At 41.0% G+C, this 18,484-nt stretch overlaps 1 protein-coding gene and 1 long non-coding RNA gene across 4 annotated transcripts in view; one reads left to right on the forward strand and one right to left on the reverse strand.

Moving 5' to 3' along the window:
* UGGT1 (UDP-glucose glycoprotein glucosyltransferase 1) overlaps window positions 1-18,484 on the forward strand; it is a 77,887-nt gene that overhangs the window by 20,514 nt on the left and 38,889 nt on the right. For all 3 annotated transcript variants that reach the window (XM_025209609.1, XM_025209625.1, XM_006016004.3), the window contains exons 10-19: window positions 1,049-1,148; window positions 3,023-3,083; window positions 7,287-7,378; window positions 9,286-9,436; window positions 10,561-10,680; window positions 13,275-13,360; window positions 14,253-14,388; window positions 15,578-15,709; window positions 17,897-18,061; window positions 18,228-18,348. In XM_025209609.1, coding sequence (XP_025065394.1) covers window positions 1,049-1,148; window positions 3,023-3,083; window positions 7,287-7,378; window positions 9,286-9,436; window positions 10,561-10,680; window positions 13,275-13,360; window positions 14,253-14,388; window positions 15,578-15,709; window positions 17,897-18,061; window positions 18,228-18,348 — 1,164 coding nt within the window. The remainder of the gene's footprint in view (window positions 1-1,048; window positions 1,149-3,022; window positions 3,084-7,286; window positions 7,379-9,285; window positions 9,437-10,560; window positions 10,681-13,274; window positions 13,361-14,252; window positions 14,389-15,577; window positions 15,710-17,896; window positions 18,062-18,227; window positions 18,349-18,484) is intronic.
* LOC112551031 overlaps window positions 11,667-18,484 on the reverse strand; it is a 58,952-nt gene continuing 52,134 nt past the window's right edge. Inside the window, exon 3 of the long non-coding RNA XR_003095141.1 lies at window positions 11,667-11,711. This is a non-coding gene — a long non-coding RNA (uncharacterized LOC112551031). The remainder of the gene's footprint in view (window positions 11,712-18,484) is intronic.

Raw genomic sequence — 18,484 nt, forward strand, 5'->3', positions numbered from 1 at the left:
TTTCATTGGTAATGATTATGCATAGTAGTTAAGGATACATGGCCAGGGACTCAGTCCTATGTAATGCTGAATATTGTCAATTCCTATTGTGATAACATCTATCTTCTGGGAAGTAATGTAGCTAACTCATAAGTAGAGTGAATTTAGGACTCCCATCCTGAAAGGCTTTTAGAGTCTTTCTGTTGCACTCAAGAGAACAATCCTGTAAGTTAGTATGTTGTTTTTGATAAAACATGAATGATTTTTCTTCTTTTTTGCCCCAGTGTAAATGCCTTGTTGTTTAAAGTGTTAACATTTCCTGGGTTTTTGATAGCTGAGTCAGCTATCCACTTCTTTTGAAAACAAGCAAAATAGAACTAATGATAAATAGGAAATGAATATCTTTTTAAACCTATTGCTTGTTTGGGTCCTTAACCAGTGAAACAAGCAGATAATGCCATAAAAGAGACTTATTCAGCCTGATGTAGCTAAAGTTCCACATGTGCACAGTGAATAGCTCCATGGAGCTATCTGCAGAGGTTTGGTTTAAAGACATCAGTTATACGGGAATGGCTAACAATGGCTGTAAATCTGGAAGACGACAGAAACAAATCTCTAAGGGTATAGACAGATGTAACAATTCTTACCATTGTCAGACAATACTGATAGAAGCTGTTAGGATGCCACTGATGGTCTAGGTTTGATTCTGTAGTGATACAACTGTAACAAAATTATTCCAGCTTTAAACATGTTTTCCTCTGGGATCAAAGTTATGGAGATGTAGTTCCCTTGTATTACTGCAAGTTCATGCACATGTACAGTTACAGTATAACATCTGCTGTATGCTCCAAAGAAGCAGGAGCTTCCCTTGCCGTCTTTTAAGTGGCTACAAATATGTTTGTCCATACCCAAAATCAGATGTAAAGAAAATGAAGCTTTGAAGATTAGGGAGTTTTATGTCCCAGGCTTTCTTTCTTGGCTAAGTTAACAACTGTATGGTTTTCCTTTAAATACATTCACTGAGCTATTTTCAATTTCTGCTCCTTTACTTAACCATTTTAATTTTTAGATTTAAGTTTTCAAACTGCTGCCCGCATCTTAGCTGCTCCGACTGTGGATGCCTTGATGGTTATGAAAGATCTTAGCCAGAACTTTCCTACAAAGGCCAGGTAATTTGTTACAGAAAATTGGGAATTTTTCCTATGTAATAACTATTCTAAACTTGTTCTTGTGTTTGCACTGCTTGAGGGCCTTCTTAATATTTGGGTCAGTCTTAACTGGAGGCAAGCAAGAGAGCATTTCTCTTGATACACTCCCTTGAACCTAATCCATGATAAGATCTGCAGGAAGAGAATGGAAGAGAGTGCTCTGTTGCCATTTAGTGGAAGCCAAAGCTGACCATTGGAACTCCGAGGTCACCTGCCTGACTTATGTTCCTGGACAGATCCGAAGGCTTTCTTCTGAAGTGGTTTCCCTTTGTAGTCCTAAAATGCATACTAGACTTTTGCTGCAGCTCTCACTGCTTGAGGGGCATTGCTTTACAACAGGGGTATAAAATTAATTCAGCCCTGTGGGGCAAGTCTGCAATCCAGATTGGACCCACAGATGGGCCCCACATGCCAGATCCAGTTTGTCCTGGTGCAGCTGGAGCACACCATATGTGCAGTGCAGGCCTGTTCCAGCTGCTCTGAGGCTGCACTGTGCATGGCGGCTGCTCAAGGATGCACTGCTGGATCCACCATGGACCTGACATATACTGGAGCAGGTGCCACATGTAGGACTATTCAGCACACACCACATGTTGCCTCTGGATCAACTCTGAGACCCACAGGCAGCACTAGGGGCCAGCTGATAGGGCTCTGTGGGCTGTATCTTTGACACCCCTGCTTTAGAATTAGTGGCGAATGGAGCACATCTGGTGATGGAGATGACCAATTGCAAAACGGAACATTAACGAAAGTCAGGAGAAAGGTCACATCCCTCTTTTGACTGATGGGAGAATTAAAAAAGGTTGTGGTCATGTTTTCACTGATCAGTGTGAAGTGACTTTTCCTTTAAGAAGTCTTATGATTTGGATGGTAGGGATGATGGTGCTACAGCTCTTTAACCAAATAGTAGCATATTTAAGGGAAAGGAGGAAACTTTGAGCTGTAGTCATTTCCTTCTTTCACTGACAGATGTTAACTATGTACTTTACAGCTTTTTTATGGATCATAATCTCATCCTTACCTTAGGAGACAAAATCTGTCTATTGCATACCAGAACCTGTTGTTATTCAGTCTCCTTGAGGATATTCATTGTAATACTTGAATGAATATATTGATTGTGATACTTTATTTGCATTATTATATGCTGTTTGTTCTGTTCACAGAACAAATAAAGCAGAGGCTTACAAAATAGGAAGGACTACTTTTATTTAAGGCACTAAATTGTTATCCAAGAGAGTTGGTTTCTATTCCTGGCTCTAGTACAGATTCCCCATGTGATATTGGTCAAAACCATCAGTGCATATTTAGAGAGGCTAAATTAAAGTTGCAGGAACAACCATAATTCTGGGATTTTCTAGTTTTTGAGTGTTTGTCTTGCTGCTAAAAAGAATGTGTTATTTGCTGATGTTGCTCATAAACTGATCAGAATTGATGCCTGTTATGTTATCCAGGTCTGAAAGAGTTTACAATTCAAAGTGATAGAGACAAGGAAGTGGTAACATTCTGTTTATACCTGGATTTACTGTGTATAATTTAAATCTCAGGCATTCCTAAGTTTTAGTGTAGTCTTTTCTTTAAATAGTTGTTGTTTTTTGTGATAGATCATGCTATATTATTCTGATGTACCTATAGAATTATAGCAGATAGTCTTGAAATCAGATCTTTGCCCTATCCTCATAGTTGTGCACAAAAGCGAGTTTTTTCCAATTGCAGATGAGACAAATTCCTCTCTCTGAGGAACTCAAATGTATTTAAGCAGGTTAACAAAACAGAGAGGATGATGGAAAGAGAACTGCCAGCATCTGTAAAATACAACTTATTTTTTATTTCCTTAGAGCGATAACTAAGACAGCCGTTTCCTCAGAAATCAGGACAGAAATTGAAGAGAACCAAAAGGTAATGCCTACAGATAACTAACTAGTGCATTCATGTACTTCATGTAGACTTTGAATATTGAACTGTAATTTTCAATTTAAATATTTAAACTTAAGCAAAAGTTTTGTTCTTTATTTTTAGTAATATGTAAATACACACTTCTAAGTGTGTATAAAAGTTTTGGTTTTTCAAAAATTTGTTTAAGAGTATAATTTTCTTTGGCCAAATACATAATTATGATCCAGAGTGTCAATGAGAAAGTGAAAATGGAGGATATCTTTGTGGAATAATGTCATTGGATTGATCCCTACAACACCTTTTACCAGTGGTCAAGAGATTGTAAGCATAAAGTCACATTAATCACTCTCTAATCTGAATTCAGGATCTGTTCACAGTTGATTAGTTAGTTATTTTTAGATTATACTAGGAAGACTTGCAGGTTGTTGACAGGGGTGCATCTTTGAGAAAAGCTGGTCTGTGGGCAGTCAAATAAGGAGTTTTTTCTTAGAGTTTAAGAGGCAGAAAAATTAAATTTTATTTGACTTGGCATTTAGAAAACTTTCTGGGTGCACAAGTTGATCAAATTATATAGGGAAACCACAGAATCATTTTGAATCCTCCTGATATCACTTGCCCAGAACTGCTTTTAGAAAAAAAGTGTTGGACTCTTCTCATGTAGCAGTCCTATACCCGTGTTACTTCTTTGACTCAAGAAGTCCATAATAGCCACCCTACCAGGGGGAAGAGGAGAGTGTGGGCCTCACTTTATTTCAGATGGCTTCATTATTGGTATGAGGGTGAACAGAGAAAAAAAAATGTATAGTTTGTACTATTTAAAGAAACACATTAAATAGGCAGTTACAAAAAGTGGTCATGAGCCTTATCTGTACTTCTGAATAGACTTCAGTGTATGTAGAAAAATAGGAAAGGACTTCTGATATAGTGCACTGGGAATTACACAAACTAGTTGTGACCCCCGAGTATGCCCCCTGTCATGTCTCATGCCGGCCCTCTCACCTCTTTCTGGGGCAGTTTGCCCAGTCTCACCTGCCACAACTTTGCTGTTCCCAAAAGCTAGTGGTATGCTGCGGGAAGTTGCCGGTTCCCAGGCCCAGTGCCAGGGGGTGCTATCTGCAGCTCCTAACTTCCTCTACATTGCAGTACATGCCTTGCAAATGGCATCCACATGATGTAATCAGAACCTACACCGCAACTGGTACTCCAGGGTCTCATAGGGACTCTCCCTCCCTCCCTGGAGCAGCAGGTGCTTGCCCTTAAGATCTTCCTTTTGTCCCACTCTTGGCCTCACAGCAGAGGACTTACCAGGGCCAGGACTCACCCTTAACCCTCTGGCAGAGTCCCCTACTCGGCCTCTCACCCAAACTACAGCCTCAGGCATCCAAGACCATGCCTTGGCCTCTTCCCCACACATGGGGTTCCTACTATGCCCCCTCTGGGGCCTCTACACCACACCCCACCCTGGGTCTTCTCATCTTCATGAGAAATTACTTGCAGGGCCGGCCCTTGCATTGCCCTTCAGGCTTACTCCCAGTTCAGCCCTACTCAACACGGCCCCGGGACTGCCCTTCAGGCCTACTCCTTAGTCAGCTCTACTCAGCCCCCCTCGTGCACAGCCCTTCAGGCCTGCTCCCATTCAGCCCTACTCTGTGTGGGGCCACGCAACTATGCTCCCCACACTACCCTACATGCAAGCATTCTATGAATACCTGGCCCCCACTACTCCCACATCTCCACACTACCCCCTCGAGGGTCTCCAGGATCTCACATCCCTGCTGGGCGCAGGTGGCACACCGCTCGCTGTGCTTGGCCCCACAACTGCCTCCAGCAGCCCCCAAAGCCCACCCAAAGATGGGGGCTGGGGTTAAGGCACCCCAACCCACCTTTCACCAGGGAGGTCACTGGTCTGGAATTTCCTGGGGGCTCCTGCCCCACTAGACCACCCTTCCTGGGCATGGCACAGTTTTAGGTCATGCCCAGGACCCTCCTGCTCTTACCTTCTAGGTGTTCATGCTGCAGCCCAGCCAGGCAGTGTTTCTGCCTGGGCTGGCAGCAGCAAACTGCAGCCTTTATATCCCTTGCTCTCAAAATGGCTGCTGACATCAGGCACCTGGGAGCTGCCCGACTCTGCCTTAAAGTGGCAGGCACCCAAAAGTGCTCTACCACACCCCTCCAATTAGCAGTTGCACAATATGCTAAATTGTGCTCTTTGTAGCTGCCGAGGTGGATGAAGGAGCACAGGTGTGATATTAGTAGTGAAACCAGGAGTGTCCTTTGGTGTGAGACCTGTACCTTGATTACATTCTACAATGGCACAAATAGGAAGAATACAAACTTATATGGAGATATTTTCTGCGTTGAAATCTGATCAGCTCTCAGATTTATGGATTTAATTGACAAGTATGTCCCAGCAGTAAGAAGCAGCCAGAAAGCTGCTTAACAAGCTTCCTCTGGATTCTGTTATGGAAAGGAAATCTATGAGATAGATTAAATAGAGTGTGGTTTGGGGGCTTGCTCCAGACACTGCTATGATCTGGTGATTTTTTTAGCATCTGAAACAGCTCTTTGATCTGTAGACTGTCACATATAGTTTAAACTAGCCCTGAGAGCATTTCCAGCTAGGGTGGGCCAGTTTTCAGTTGGCCCCAGGATCTAGGCGATACAAAGTGGCATAGCTTTGCCCCTGTTTTTAACTCTGCATGCTTTGGCTACAGCTGAAGATCTAGCAGTGTTTCTGTAAAGCTCACCTTTTGCATAACCTAACCCTTCTGTTTATGTAGACACCATCTTGGTGAGGTTGTGGCCATTACTACTGTAAATAATTAAATATCAAATTGCCCTAACTTAATAGAGATCCCAAAGAAGATCTGATCCAGTCTTGTGCATTATGTTCTGCCAGGCTCCAATAACATTTTTTTTAACTGTGTTAAGCCCATGTTAAGTCTTTCTGTTTTATACAAAGTTTCCTTATGCTGGGTAACAGTTAGTCTTCTGTTCCTCTTTTTGCAACTTTGTTTCAACTCTGTTCAGCTATCCTCTTTATGGTATTTAATTTTGATACCTACAACTAGTGATTAGAATGATGTTCTTTATTATTGTACCTTTTATTGACGTCATACACAAGAACTGCCACTGCATGACCAAGAGAGAAAAATGTTGGGTTTCTTTTGCTTGCCCCTCCCCCCCCAATTTAAATGCTGGGATCAAAGAAAAGACGTTACAGTCAACTTTTAACTGTCAAACTCTTTTTCTGTTCCAGTCTCCTGTTAGTGCAGTTATTCTCTATAGCAGTGTCTTGATCTATGGGGTTATGCTTCCCCATTTTAATTGGATCACATCCAGAGGTACTTGGGGGAAACTTATTTCTAAAATTCTTTACCAGTTCAAGTGGTATCCACAACCAGCCTACCATGGTGGCTTGGCCTTGTTAGTAATTGCTAATCTTTCATTTGTTCACCAGTGTTGCAGCCAGCCAGGTTCTCAATATCAGCAAGCCTCTGGCCCAGTATTCCACCAGCACCTCTGCAAACAGCCTCAGGACTACAATTTGCCCTGTTATCCAGCTTATATCCTGATGTGTACCCTATGCCTAGCCTGTAGACAGCATTCTCACCCATTCTAAACCTTGCTACTCCACCCTAAAACTCTCCCTTACCTTCCACAGCGGTGAAGGAGTGAGACGTGGGGTGGCCAACTAAAGAGTTAACGTTACTGATCACAGTATATTTTTATTCTTGATTATTTCAAGACCCTTTTGATCTCCATAAGAGGTGGATTTCCAGAGAGCAAATAAATAGCAGATCTTTGAACAGAAGCTAAGGTCTCCTGGGTTCCCAGTCTCTACCCATTTAATAGACTGCCTCAGCTGAATTTTCCCTCTTAGGTTTATTCTAGTGCAACTTACTGTTCAATGCTAAATAATTCCTACAAGGTAGATACTTGTAAGTGGTTATCCTGTACTCCCATAATCCTTTCTCCTCTCATCCTGTATACAATTGGTTGTTTTAGCTTAATATGTGAGTGCTGCATTCAGTTACCAAAAAAGGCTGATGTGGAGAATTAATTTGTTGCAATTTAAAATGATATACAATGCAAGTAAAAGTAATACTTGATTACTAAAGAATACATGCTTTGGAAGGTTTTTTTTTAACTACTTTTGTATAGTTCGTAGCATTTTTCTAATGGTTTTGTTATGCTTTCCTTCAGTACTTCAAAGGAACATTAGGATTACAGCCTGGAGATTCTGCCCTCTTCATCAATGGACTGCATATTGATTTAGACACCCAGGATATATTTAGGTATGTATGTTGGCCACTTCAGAATCAAGAATGTGTTACTGCATAGAAACTAGCATAGAAATTAGCTTGCTATGGGGGTGTACATTAGCATTGCAAATTCAGTAAAGTGAAAGACTGTAAAACTATTTGTTAGAGAAGCATTTAGTATTGAGTTTTGTGTTGTTTGTTTTACAGTACTAAAAAGTAAGTCATGCTTCCTTCTCTCAAACAAAACTCTGAGTTAAGGTTGTTATGATGTCACTAATGCACTTCTTCATGCATATGCTGAAGTTCTTTGCTGTTTGTTCTGAGAAGAAGCTACATATATTCCTATCACTGTTACTAGTATGTATTGAGGATGGGATATTCCTCCTGTGTCTAGTTTTCCAGCTAACTTAATTATCATGAGGTATTATTTCGAGGCTCACCAATACATTGATCTGATATTGGATTGGTACTGATATAAAGAAAACTGGCTATATCGGATATTGGCCCGTTGGGGCTGATAATTTGGCTGATAAATGCCTGTAGGTGGGCTGCAGCCAGGGCTGTGTGGGGCTCTTATCAGCAAGGGCTGGGCTTGGAGCAGGCACCAGCGGCACTGGGAGGATGCTGCATTGACCTCAAATTTCGCTGCTACTCCACTCCCAGTGCTGCCGCTGCCAGCCGCTCAGCACAGCCCTGGCTCAATGCCCCACCTCCCGCTATGTCCCAGGAAGAGCTGGGGCTGTGCCGGGGGTGGAGTGGAAGCAAAATTTGTGGTGGATGCAGTATCCTCCTAGCATCGCCAGCACCTGCTCCGAACCCAGGCCCCACCGAGAAGAGCCCCGCACAGCTCTGGCTGCAGCCTGCCCTGCCCCAGCCCATGTAGATCTGGGGGCCACCACCCCCTGTGCCCTCCTGGGGTACAAGCAGCAGCGGGAGCAGCCTCCCCTCTTCCCACGAGTCATGTCTCCAGTCCCCACCTTCCCCGCCCTGCCTGGGCAGTGCCTGCCTCTACCCTCTCCCTCCCCGCAGGGGCCATTGATCTGCCCCTCCCCTCTCCTCTCCCCTTCCACCACACCAGACTTACCAGCTAGAGGTAGCTGTATTGGAAATCAGACTGGTATCAGTTGATATGCCTTCTTAAATATCGGCTATCGGTATCAGCCCCAAAAATCTCTTATTGGTTCACTCCTGCTATTATTGGCTATTATTATAAAGTTAGTACAAGTCAGTAATAAAGTAATTATCATCTGAGGACTGTCTGGTTGTCAGCGAATTATTTTCTTTGTTCATTTCCTAGTCAACATGGCAGTTGGCATTCATGTTGACAACTTTATCAAGGGGCAACATACAAAAATTAAAGTCTCTTCTGATATGACAAGGAATCTTACTTTTTGCGACTGCCTGTTGCTTTGACCTGTTCTGTGACTGAATAGGATTTTGGTCTCCAAAGCTGTCAGATATCTTTCATATGCATACTAATTCATTCTGTAAAAAGCATACTAATTGGTTTCTAAAGGCTAAATCCATGCAAAAGTCTTCATTTAAGCACTGCTATCTTGAACCCAAATCTGGACCAGATAATTTCTTCAATTCTTAGTGTTCTTCAGACAGTTCGAAGTAGTTCAGAGAACATAGGATAAGTAAATAAATAATTTAAATGTTCATGGACCTTAAACACTATCTGCTAGAGCAGTGGTTTTCAACCTTCTTTCATTTGTGGACCCCTAAAAAATTTCAACTGGAGATGCAGACTCCTTTGAATTGTGGGTGTTCACATACTTTTGATTGATCATAGTTCTCTTTTGTGGACCCCTTATACATATTCTGTGGACCCCCAGGGATCTGCAGACCACAGGTTGAAAACCACTGTCCTAGAGAGCAAATTGGTGATTTTATGGTAACATTCCTAGTGTTATGGTATGTTTTGTATTCCCTTCTAGTTTGATTGATGTGTTGCGCAATGAAGCTCGTGTTATGGAGGGACTACACAGATTAGGAATCGAGGGCCTTTCCTTGCACAATGTTTTAAAGCTGAACATTCAGCCCTCAGATTCAGACTATGCTGTGGATATCAGAAACCCAGCTATTTCAGTAAGTATGTCTTCTCATAAGAGTCAGGTATTTTAGCAGTGACAGATAGCCTAAATAGCCACTTCAATAGCCTGTCATGCATGTGTAATATTTTATCTAGCTTATTTTAGAGCCTGGATCTCTGTAGAACATGAAGGCTGCGTTTTTACTGTGAAAATGAGCTTTGTCATTTAAAGACTGTTTCAGGAGCATAACATCGATGGGTATTGCAAATGACTAGGTTAGTTGGGCCTTGTACAGTTTGGCTTTATCCCTGGTTTTTTGCAAGCATTGCTGTTAAATTTGAAGCAATGACACAGTGAATATAGAGCGGCATTAATTTCTATTAGCTAATTAGAGAAAGGTCCAGGGATTACATGTCCAAAGTGCAATACAGCAGTTACATTTTTTTATATCTTTCTTATACATAGAATAACTATAGAAACCAATTCGATGTTAACTATTACATAAGAAAGCCAATTACCAGTTACCACATAAGTAACCATGTGTGGGTGTATTATTTTGTTTTACTACTTTGGTATGTGCACCAGGTAGTTGTTTTCTTATTGTTAAACCTCCCTATCCTAGAAGATGCCACTTGACTTATTTTCTAGGTGTGAGCTGCTAGGTTTTGAAACTACCTGCTTATTATATTTTTGACAGTCCAACTGAAACGTGGTACTTATCACCTTTCCGGAAAGGGAAGAGAATTGTTGGCAGGGAAACTTTGTTAGAAGCTAAGACTTTTAAACTAGGGAGAAGGAGGGTGAAGGAGACGGGAGGACTGCTATAAGCTGAGGCCTTGTTTAGCAAGCTTTTGCTGAAGCCTTAGCAAGACAGTCAGTGGCACAGGACCTCTGGTATGTCCTACAGCCCACTAATCTTTTCTTCTTTCTTGCTGTGATAACGAATCTCTTTGTCCTACTGCCAAATCTGAAAATGAAAGATATGACAATAATGGGGGAAGACAAATGATTACACATTAAAAGTTTAACGAGCCAAATTCACTTGCTCTTTGTCTGGCTTAATCAGTCTTAAGTTAGAACTCTTGAATACATTGTTTTGTTTTAAAATGGTTTAAACTTCGTATATTTAAACTAACAGGACCTGCATTTATTTAATCAGCAATGATCTATTTTTCTTAGTGGATCAACAACCTTGAAGTTGATAGCAGGTACAATTCCTGGCCTTCCAGCGTGCAGGAACTGCTACGCCCCACCTTCCCGGGAGTGATCAGGCAAATCAGAAAAAACTTCCACAACTTTGTAAGTAGTAACCTGCCTAGAAATAAAAAGTACAGTATTTTGGACCAAATTACCTACACATGTGAATACCGTGTCACTTGCAGGTCTTAAATCTAGGTTGGGTGCTTTGCTAAAAACATGTTCTAACTCAGTTAGGATTTGTAGGCTAAATCCCTGGGTTAAATTCTATGGCCTATATTTCATAGGAGGTCAGGCTAGATAATACAAATGTTGATACCTTTTCATTCTGAGATCTACAAATTGTTGCTTTTCATTGACAGGGTAAGTGCAGTTGTGTGAATTCCAGTGTCATGATCTGGAAGGATCCTGGTTTTCTCTGATAAAAAAAATTCCAACATTTTCTGATTAACCACCCCCCCCAACAAAATCCACATTTTTCCATGTGTAAAACAAAACACCACCATGTATGTATGTGTATATGTATATATATGTGTGTGTATGTATATGTGTGTGTGTGTATATAGGTACCTGTGCACTATATATATAGCTATAAATATATGTCTATATATATAGTGGTGTTTCCTTTTAATAATGGAAAAATGTGGGTTGGCAGTGGGGGTTAAACAAAATTTTGGACTTTTTTTTATCAGAGAAAACTGGGATCCCTGATGGTTTGTAAGTACTTCATGTTAGCTGAAATGCAAAACTCTAGAACTCTTAGTTCAGAGAGGATACTTTTTATTAAACCAACTAAGAAATGATATTTTTCTGAAAGCTTTTGGGCTCTCACAGCCTTCATCAGGCTCAGGGAAAACTAAAGATGGTAAAAAGTCCCCATAGGTAGGAAATAAACTTCATTTTTGCACAGAAGAAGCTGAAGATGGAAGTATCTCCCTCTGGGTCTATGAGTGTCTTTTTGAGTTGCTCTTTGTTGTGCAGATCAGGCAGGATTCCTTTTCTGGTGGTGTCAGATGGCAAGGAGGGAGGTGTGGGAATCTTTCTTGTTGTTCAGCAATGAAGTTTAAAATGCCAAATCGGCTAAAATTCAGCATCTTCCATGTTTCAGGGATGTATTTAGTAGCCATGTTGGTCTGAGACAAAAAGAAATGCAAAACATATTAGCTGAGGAGTTTTCTACATCTTAGCATTGGAACATCACTTTGCTACATGTAAGACTAAAATCACTCTGCAGGCTGGTACTGGGCTGAGACTAAGGTCTTTCATTCAGTTCCCAGGTTTACTTCAGGCTTCCTGGGCAGATCACTTAGGGCTAGAATACAAAAAGCGATTTAGGTGCCTACAAATTAGGTTTCTCAGTAACTTCTAGGCAGCTTCCCCCAAAATAGAATGAGAACACAGTAAGGTGTCTAGGCTTCCTATAGAGTTTGGGGAATTAGGTGCCTCACCATGGTGATCCAGAAAACCCACAGCTAAAGCTGCCAGTAAGCAAATGCAAAGCAACAGGAAGCATCTGAAATGCCTGCCCTCTCTGGAGCTTAGGCATATAAGTCCAGGCTGCAGGCAGGTGCTTCCATTCACCTGAAATCCAGAACCAGGAATCCTCTCCTGAGGACAGGTGACTACAACCGTTCTTTCAAGGAATTGAACAAGACTCATGGCATTCTTACTGAAATATGACCGGAGGAAGAGGCAACTGAAGTGATGGTACACATGATTATACAATAACTTAATGTTAAGATCCCTCATTCAGCAAATGGGAGACTTGTGTGGTTAGATCCACCTCAGGCTGAACGGGTTCAAACTCATATCTTCATCTTTGATGAGGGTATCTGAACTACCTCATTTTATCCTATAATATTTGAATAGTAAATGCATAAACAGTCCTTAGAGGAAGGACTGGAGCCGAGGAGATTCACCATTTCAGTTAGGTGCCCTGACCCCTCAGCTACAGATTCATGTTTCCCTTTCTGCTCTGTCCTTCTGGTCCCATGAATCCTGAATTATTTTTTGTATGATTTCCCAGCTTCATTAGGATGGGTCACCTGTCCCTCACCACATTAGTGTGTAGTTTGGTTGTCAGGACACTTTTGGGAGGTGCAGGATGTGAGTTTGAATCCCCTCAAATCTTGATTGGGCTTGGGTGGGCCTGAGCATAGCCTCACCTGTGCCAAGGAACACACACAGGAGAAATATTTAAGGTGCCTATGGAGTGTATCCAGTGTTAGGTGGGAACAGGGAGATTTTATATCCGTTTTGGACTACCGTGCTCAGTTCCATCTAAATCCTTTATTTGATCTAGTGTTTAATCTGTCTGTAGTGGTAGTTAAAAAGGAATAATACCTCTGCAGTGAGCATGTTTACATGTTCATTAATGCGCAGTGGTTCCTGTGCATTTAATTTAGTATTTGTATAATCAAGTACTAAATAAATGCACAGTAACACTGGCGAACACCTCTTTATTGATGCTACTGCTCAGTAGCCTAATAATACTGAGCAGTAGCATATTAACATTGTTTGTGCTGTGATGTGCTACTGCACACTATTATTAGGCTACTGCACAGTTAGTGTCTTGTGTAGATGTGCCCAGTAAAATGTAAATAAACCTAGTCTCTTAATCTTGAGCTAGTGTACTGTTCTTTGTTTTTAAAGTGATACAATAAGCTAAAAACCTTTCAATTTGTAATTACCTACAGGTTCTTATAGTGGATCCTACCCATGAGAGTACAGCAGAACTGCTGAATGTGGCTGAGATGTTCTTCAGTAATCACATCCCACTGAGGTAATAAAACATCTTACAGGAAGATTTTTGCATGAAGGATGCATCTGTTTTAGTTTTGAATGCTTTCATGATTATTATAAGAGGCTTGTTAACCATCCAGGACATTGCAGAAAGTTTAAATGCGTCTCATTCCCACAGGTGCACTGAATGAAAAAAATCTTTGTATCTTTTAAAACGTTTTGAGTAACATTTTTGCTAGTTACAGTGAGGGTCTAATAGAATAGAAGCCCCCTCCCCACAGCAGTGAGGAAGAAATGGGAAAAAATGGAAGAGCAAAATAATCACAATTTAATGGACTCAAAGTACTGGCCCAAAGTACTTTCAAGCTGGGAAAGCTCAGATTCAGGGGTGACCTGGTGGCAGCCTATAAGTACATCAGGGGTGGGAACATCTGTTCACCAGAGCGCCCCAAGGGATGACAAGATCCAATGGTCACAAACTCTTTCAAGACCATTTTAGGCTGGACATAAGGAAAAACTTCTTTACTGTCTGAGCCCCCAGGCCTGGAATAGGCTCCCTCCAGAGGTGGTGCAAGCACCTACTCTGGACTTCTTCAAGAAGCATTTGGATGCTTATCTTGGTGGGATTCTTTGACCCTAGCTGACTTCCTGCCCTTGGGGCAGGGGGCTGCACTCAATAATCTCCTGAGGTCCCTTCCAACCCTAATGTCTATGAATTCTTCTGAAGAAATGGAAAAAAAAATTAATTAATAAATTCTGGGGCATATGCCATAGAAAGAGTCCAGAATCAAAGCTATCTGAGTCTGTTTATTAGTCAACCAGCAAGAACCCTTTCTTAAGATTCTGATCATCATTTGCTGTTCTGTGAAGATGTAAATACATATCTAGTTATATACATGGACCATGACAAATGAATTTTTTTCTTTTTACAGGATTGGTCTAGTTTTTGTGGTCAATGACTCAGAAGATATTGATGGACTACAGGATGCTGGAGTTGCTCTTCTTAGGGCATATAATTATGTTGCACAAGAATCAGATAATAATTACGCTTTCCAGACTGTAATATCTGTAAGTGTTAATTTAGAAATAAGATGTTTGAATAGCTGATGTCTGAAAGATTGTGCTAATGTGATAATATTTAGACACTTATTCTTTTAATTGCTACTGGCTTGAAAACTGTATTTTTCCCCTCAGATTTGTTTTGAGAGAGAAATTAGTCGCAAGTCAAAGAAATATCATTTTGCACCTTTACAAAAGGGAAGCAAGTAGTTTGCCACTTTACAAATAGCATGTCAGCCCCCCAGATCACAGTGGCTCCATGTGTAAGGAAATTTACTAGGACAACTCTGAGAGAAACAGGGAGCTCTTCTGATTTGTATAATTTAAGGCTTACATTATTGCACGTTTTAGAAATATTTTTAATTTACAAGATATTGCTGCCATTCCAGCCACTATTGAAGTTGAGCATTACAGTGATAGATTTATCAAAATAAGATGTTGTGAGACACAACTACAGCATCACTCTTACACTACCATTGAATAACTAAGGCATAGCAGGTTAATTTTCAGAGCTAGTAGTGTTTCGCCACTGGGCTTTGTACATGTAGGTCAGTGATTCTCAACCAGGGTGCCACAGTTTCCAAACACGATTCACTAGATAAACCCAGAAATTGAAGTAGAAATCCATAGTTGTGGTCTTTCTGAGTTCTTTGCAACAAAAAAATGCTTTACGCTGTGGTCAAAAATAGAGTGGAAACTTAGAGCTGGCATTTTCCAAGGGGTGCCTTGAGTCTATCCAAGGGGTTTCAAGTCTATTCAGGGGTGCTTTGAGTCTAAAAAGGTTGATTATTTCTGGTGTAGATCAGTGGTGCTTGAAGTAGAGCCTGTGGAGCTGAGTCATCTGGCTTGTGGGGCTCTCTGTGGGCCTGGAAATTTAGCAATGGGGAATGATGTCACCATTAATGGCCTGTGAGCCCTATGGCAATTAACACTGCCACTGCTCCCCTGTTGCTGAAGTTTTGAACTTGTGGGGAGCCCCATGGGCCGGATGACACAGCCTGGGCCATTTCATTCATCCAGCCCGTGCATTGGAAACATTTGAGCACCACTCATGAGATGATTCTTACACATAGTAAAGAATATTTTAAGCCTTTAAGACTCTATATTCATATTGGAATACAGATGATATGTAACACTGGTGGGAAGAGGATGACAATTCATTGATAGCTGTAAAACTGTATTTGCATCTCCTTCTTAGATGTATAACAAAGTCAAAACGGGCGATCAACTGAAGGTTGAACATGTAGTTAGTGTTCTTGAGAAGCAATATCCTTATGTGGAAGTGAACAGCATTCTGGGAATTGATTCTGCTTATGACCAAAATAGGAAGGTAAGAATTTTGTGAGATAAAGCACTATTTCTTTTCATGTGCCTTTTTTTTTTTAATCTCCTTTAGGATTTCAGCCAGTACATCGAGTGTGAGCTCAGTAGTTTTTTTATGTTTATTTCCATTAGTGTCTTTTCTGGCACAACCTATTATGGTGAATAGTCCTCAAACAACTAAAAAGTGTTTCACATGAATCTGAATGCCGAACATAAAATAGAAAAAGAGCTTTCTGAACTGCGAGAGAGGTCTTACCAATTACCACATAGATGTGGTATGGTTCTTAATGGATAACATCATCGAAAGGAATGGGCAGAGTGCTTGAAAGGGCAGATCCTACCTGTGTGCTGGAGCAGAGAGCCCTCTTGTGGAGCCTTGTGTGCAGCCACCCTGCAATGACAGGCTGGATTTCTATGCCTATTTTGTAGGCTGTGCAGGAGGGAGCAGCAAGACCATGAAGGCTACTTCAGCCAATATTCTGCAGTAGGATTGATGGAGGCAGTTATATTCTCTTCTCACATTCCAAAGTTCTCTCACACTTGGCCCATGTAATTGATGCTGCTTGCTGGGAAAATTGTTCTGGAAGAGTGTGGAGATTAGCACTGGTAGCATATAATGAAGATGATTTTGTTAGCTTTTGGTAGAACAGTACTTTGAAAATTTGGAGGCTAAAATAGAAATCTGGGAAAGGTGTAGCAGAACACAAGGCCTCGTCCAGCTGCTTGCTAAAACCTCCCAACACCAGAGAGAAGAATGATGATGGTAGTGAATTGGTCTAAGGTAGGGGTCAGCAATCTATGGCCCATAGGCCAGATATGGGCTATGCAACCTTTGGATCCAGCCACTAGAATTGGGGATTTGGTAGCATTTATCAGTGGAGGGTTGGTTTCTGCAGGCACTCTACTTGTGTTCCTGGGGAAAAAAGTGCAGGTGGTGGCAGGGTCCTAGCGCTTTATCACCAACCTGAGATAGCTCCTTCTGGCTGCAGCCAGAAGTTTTTGTTAATTTTATGCCTACTTCATTTGGCAGTACTGGGAGAATTGTCTAGAGAAACTGAATTAGCTTCCAGATTGCTGAATGTAATAAAAATTGACAGTAAGATGGTTAAAAAAATAGTGAGAATGTGTGTTTGCATGGGACTGTTAAGACCTAGGTTTCTTTTTATAAAGACTTTGATACAAATGCCAACTTTATTTTTTCTTATGAATGACTGGAGTTCAAGTTGGGCATTCTTGTCTTGGGCATTCTCATTTTGTTGAGACTTTGGTTTAAACAGATATCTAGAGGCAAGGATTTTTGTTGGTGATAGCTTTTATTAGACTATCTGCATGGTTGGGAGAGATTTAGACTGACTTCATAGCTCATTATAATTTTCCTGATCCCTTCTAATCTCTGTGCACTCCATAGGTATTAATCGCCCTCTTCCTTCTTGAATGATCATGCTTTTCCACTAATCAGGCTGTCTTCTCTTCTGCATTCTTCTTCTTTGCTAGCTGTTAATATCTCTCTGTTCTGCTATTTCACAGCCCAGCAGACTGTTTTTATTTACATATGGAGTTTAACCCAAACTATTACTCCACCTACTTCGTGGCTCATGTAATGCCTGCTTTTCTCAGATATGAAGAAGGTGCCTTGTATGGGAAAGCTTGTCTGAATGCCTCCTGACCATGCACTTGATTCAGTGAAAGATATTGCCCACAGAAATCCATACCTGTCACATTTTTTTCTGAACTATCATGGGTACAACATCATTCCAGCACTACTACAGCATGGATAGATATCTAGCTAATTTTGCTGTTCGTAGTGTGTGTGTGTGTGTGTGTGTGTGTGTGTGAGAGAGAGAGAGATTAAGAGGGTGGGGGGTTGTTTTTTTAGCTTAAATACCCATAAGTGTCTGGGTTTAATAAAACAATTTGATTATATATTCTTATTTTTTGATAATATAGAAGAATTAAACCTTCCACTTTTGTTTTGTAGTCCTCTTTGCTAGATAACGTATGTAACAGATATTTAATCTTTCTGTATTGATACTTAGAATATATATGCAAGTCATTAAAACTTCCAGTGTCCTGTTCTAGGAGTGTTCAAAATTAGACTTGGGTAGAGACACAGTATGTTACAGTGAGGACACCACAACTCTTCTATGCAGTAATGAGGAGATATACTAATATGTGATCTTTCCTTTTATTTCAGGAAGGGAGAAGTTACTATGAGCAGACAGGGGTGGGTCCTCTGCCCATTGTGCTGTTCAATGGAATGCCTTTTCAAAAAGAGCAACTGGATCCTGATGACCTAGAAACTGTAACAATGCACAAAATCCTAGAAACCACTAGCTTCTTCCAGAGAGCTGTGTACCTGGTATGTAATATCTCAACTGTGATTTCAAAGGGAGACCCGATTTGCTGGAAGGTCTTGGGAGCCCATTTAAAATTATAAATCAGGCTCTATATGTAAATAAGCTACCTTAATTCACATGGTAACTTTGTTCCTGAGCAGTTACTTACACTTATTTTCCTTCCTTCAGGTTGAATTGTCCAATGATCAAGATGTGGTTGACTATATCATGAACCAACCTAATGTTGTTCCAAGGATCAATTCGAGGATCTTGACATCTGACAGAGAGTACTTAGATCTAACTGCAACTAGTAAGGAATTTTTCAGTTGCTGTGAACCCAGTCCATAAAAGCATTTGATGACAAGAACAGGGTTCTCCTGTGGAACACACTCCTACAAAAAGATAGCGCACATTAACAAGGCTTGCTCACATATGTATATATGATA

Source organism: Alligator sinensis, unplaced genomic scaffold (genome assembly GCF_000455745.1).
Source record: "Alligator sinensis unplaced genomic scaffold, ASM45574v1 scaffold237_1, whole genome shotgun sequence".
Lineage (NCBI taxonomy): Eukaryota > Metazoa > Chordata > Crocodylia > Alligatoridae > Alligator > Alligator sinensis.